The sequence below is a fragment of the Notolepis coatsorum genome (assembly GCF_963971535.1).
Source record: "Notolepis coatsorum genome assembly, contig: SUPER_7_unloc_5, whole genome shotgun sequence".
In the NCBI taxonomy this organism is placed as follows: Eukaryota; Metazoa; Chordata; class Actinopteri; order Aulopiformes; family Paralepididae; genus Notolepis; species Notolepis coatsorum.
This window is the reverse complement of record NW_028174876.1, coordinates 456,688-459,187: the sequence shown is the minus strand read 5'-3', so window position 1 is coordinate 459,187 and position 2,500 is coordinate 456,688. Positions and strand designations below refer to the sequence as shown.

The window sequence follows — 2,500 nt, the reverse complement described above, 5'->3', positions numbered from 1 at the left end:
GACTACTGTTAGCTGCAAGCTAAATAACCAATGACTACTGTTAGCTGCAAGCTAAATAACCAATGACTACTGTTAAGGCGCTCCCATGGTCGAGCGGACCGTACTCGGAGGGGACTCAAGGCGGACTCAAAGTGCGAAGCTCCAATTTTCTAACCGCGCGGATGTCCGCGCCGCTCACTTGGCGTCACACAAAACGCTGCTCGGCGTGTTGGTCGACACCGACCTGCATTTAATGTGACGCCGATCTGCATTTTACTCTGACCACTCGCTCCGTGCCAAGTGAGAGTAGGGCAGGGTCATGGTTAAATGGGTAGGTAGGTATTTATTTAGACAACAAAACATATACAGATCATTACATCACATATTTGCTTTTGTCAAGGAGAGGAACGAAAAAGCCAATGACTTATTTACATCGTTGTCCTTGGAAGTCAAGGATGCTTGATACATACACATACAACTCATTACAGAAAATCATTCACAATTATTACATTTGTAAAATGTGTAAACTGGCGCGAGACATGTAGGAAATTGGTCCGAGTACGGTCCGCTCGACCATGGGAGCACCTTTAGCTGCAAGCTAAAGAAGCAATGACTACTGTTAGCTGCAAGCTAAAGAAGCAATGACTACTGTTAGCTGCAAGCTACAGAAGCAATGACTACTGTTAGCTGCAAGCTAAAGAAGCAATGACTACTGTTAGCTGCAAGCTACAGAAGCAATGACTACTGTTCAACAACAGAGCTAACCACCACATTTCGAACAGGATCAGACTAGGGCCGAACAGGACTAGTCTGGTTTCACTGCAGGACTAAACAAGACTAATCTGGTTTAAACTACAGGACCAAACAGACAGCTGGTTTAAACTACAGGAACAAACAGGACTAGTCTGGTTTAACCTACAGGAACAAACAGGACTAGACTGGTTTAAACTACAGGAACAAACAGGACTAGTCTGGTTTAAACTACAGGACCAAACAGGACTAGTCTGGTTTAAACTACAGGAACAAACAGGACTAGACGGCTGGTTTAAACTACAGGAACAAACAGGACTAGTCTGGTTTAACCTACAGGACCAAACAGGACTAGTCTGGTTTAACCTACAGGAACAAACAGGACTAGTCTGGTTTAAACTACAGGAACAAACAGGACTAGACGGCTGGTTTAAACTACAGGAACAAACAGGACTAGTCTGGTTTAACCTACAGGACCAAACAGGACTAGTCTGGTTTAACCTACAGGAACAAACAGGACTAGACTGGTTTAAACTACAGGAACAAACAGGACTAGTCTGGTTTAAACTACAGGAACAAACAGGACTAGTCTGGTTTAAACTACAGGAACAAACAGGACTAGTCTGGTTTAAACTACAGGACCAAACAGGACTAGTCTGGTTTAAACTACAGGAACAAACAGGACTAGTCTGGTTTAAACTACAGGACCAAACAGGACTAGACGGCTGGTTTAAACTACAGGAACAAACAGGACTAGACGGCTGTTTTAAACTACAGGACCAAACAGGACTAGTCTGGTTTAAACTACAGGACCAAACAGGACTAGACTGGTTTAAACTACAGGACCAAACAGGACTAGTCTGGTTTAAACTACAGGAACAAACAGGACTAGACTGGTTTAAACTACAGGACCAAACAGGACTAGACTGGTTTAAACTACAGGACCAAACAGGACTAGTCTGGTCTAAACTACAGGAACAAACAGGACTAGACGGCTGGTTTAAACTACAGGACCAAACAGGACTAGTCTGGTTTAAACTACAGGACCAAACAGGACTAGACGGCTGGTTCTGTACTGACCTCTGGTGGGGGTCCGTTCCACTGACCCCCTGGACCCATTGGCCCGGGGCCCGGATGGACAGCAGCACCCTGGACACAGAGACATCATCACTACTGGAGCCAGAGAGCAGCACCCTGGAGCCAGAGAGCAGCACCCTGGAGCCAGAGAGCAGCACCCTGGAGCCAGAGAGCAGCACCCTGGAGCCAGAGAGCAGCACCCAGGAGCCAGAGAGCAGCACCCTGGAGCCAGAGAGCAGCACCCTGGAGCCAGAGAGCAGCACCCTGGAGCCAGAGAGCAGCACCCTGGAGCCAGAGAGCAGCACCCTGGAGCCAGAGAGCAGCACCCTGGAGCCAGAGAGCAGCACCCTGGAGCCAGAGAGCAGCACCCTGGAGCCAGAGAGCAGCACCCTGGAGCCAGAGAGCAGCACCCAGGAGCCAGAGAGCAGCACCCTGGAGCCAGAGAGCAGCACCCTGGAGCCAGAGAGCAGCACCCTGGAGCCAGAGAGCAGCACCCTGGAGCCAGAGAGCAGCACCCTGGAGCCAGAGAGCAGCACCCAGGAGCCAGAGAGCAGCACCCTGGAGCCAGAGAGCAGCACCCTGGAGCCAGAGAGCAGCACCCTGGAGCCAGAGAGCAGCACCCTGGAGCCAGAGAGCAGCACCCTGGAGCCAGAGAGCAGCACCCTGGAGCCAGAGAGCAGCACCCTGGAGCCAG

The 2,500-nt window shown here is 50.0% G+C and overlaps 1 protein-coding gene across 1 annotated transcript in view; it reads right to left on the bottom strand.

Annotated features, from left to right (window-relative positions):
• The window catches only part of LOC311232765 (uncharacterized protein), a gene marked incomplete at its 5' end in the record, with an annotated part of 18,785 nt that overhangs the window by 8,270 nt on the left and 8,015 nt on the right, over positions 1–2,500 (bottom strand). Inside the window, one exon of the mRNA XM_084338345.1 lies at positions 1,810–1,878. Within this exon, the coding sequence (XP_084194471.1) occupies positions 1,810–1,878 (69 nt within the window). The remainder of the gene's footprint in view (positions 1–1,809; positions 1,879–2,500) is intronic.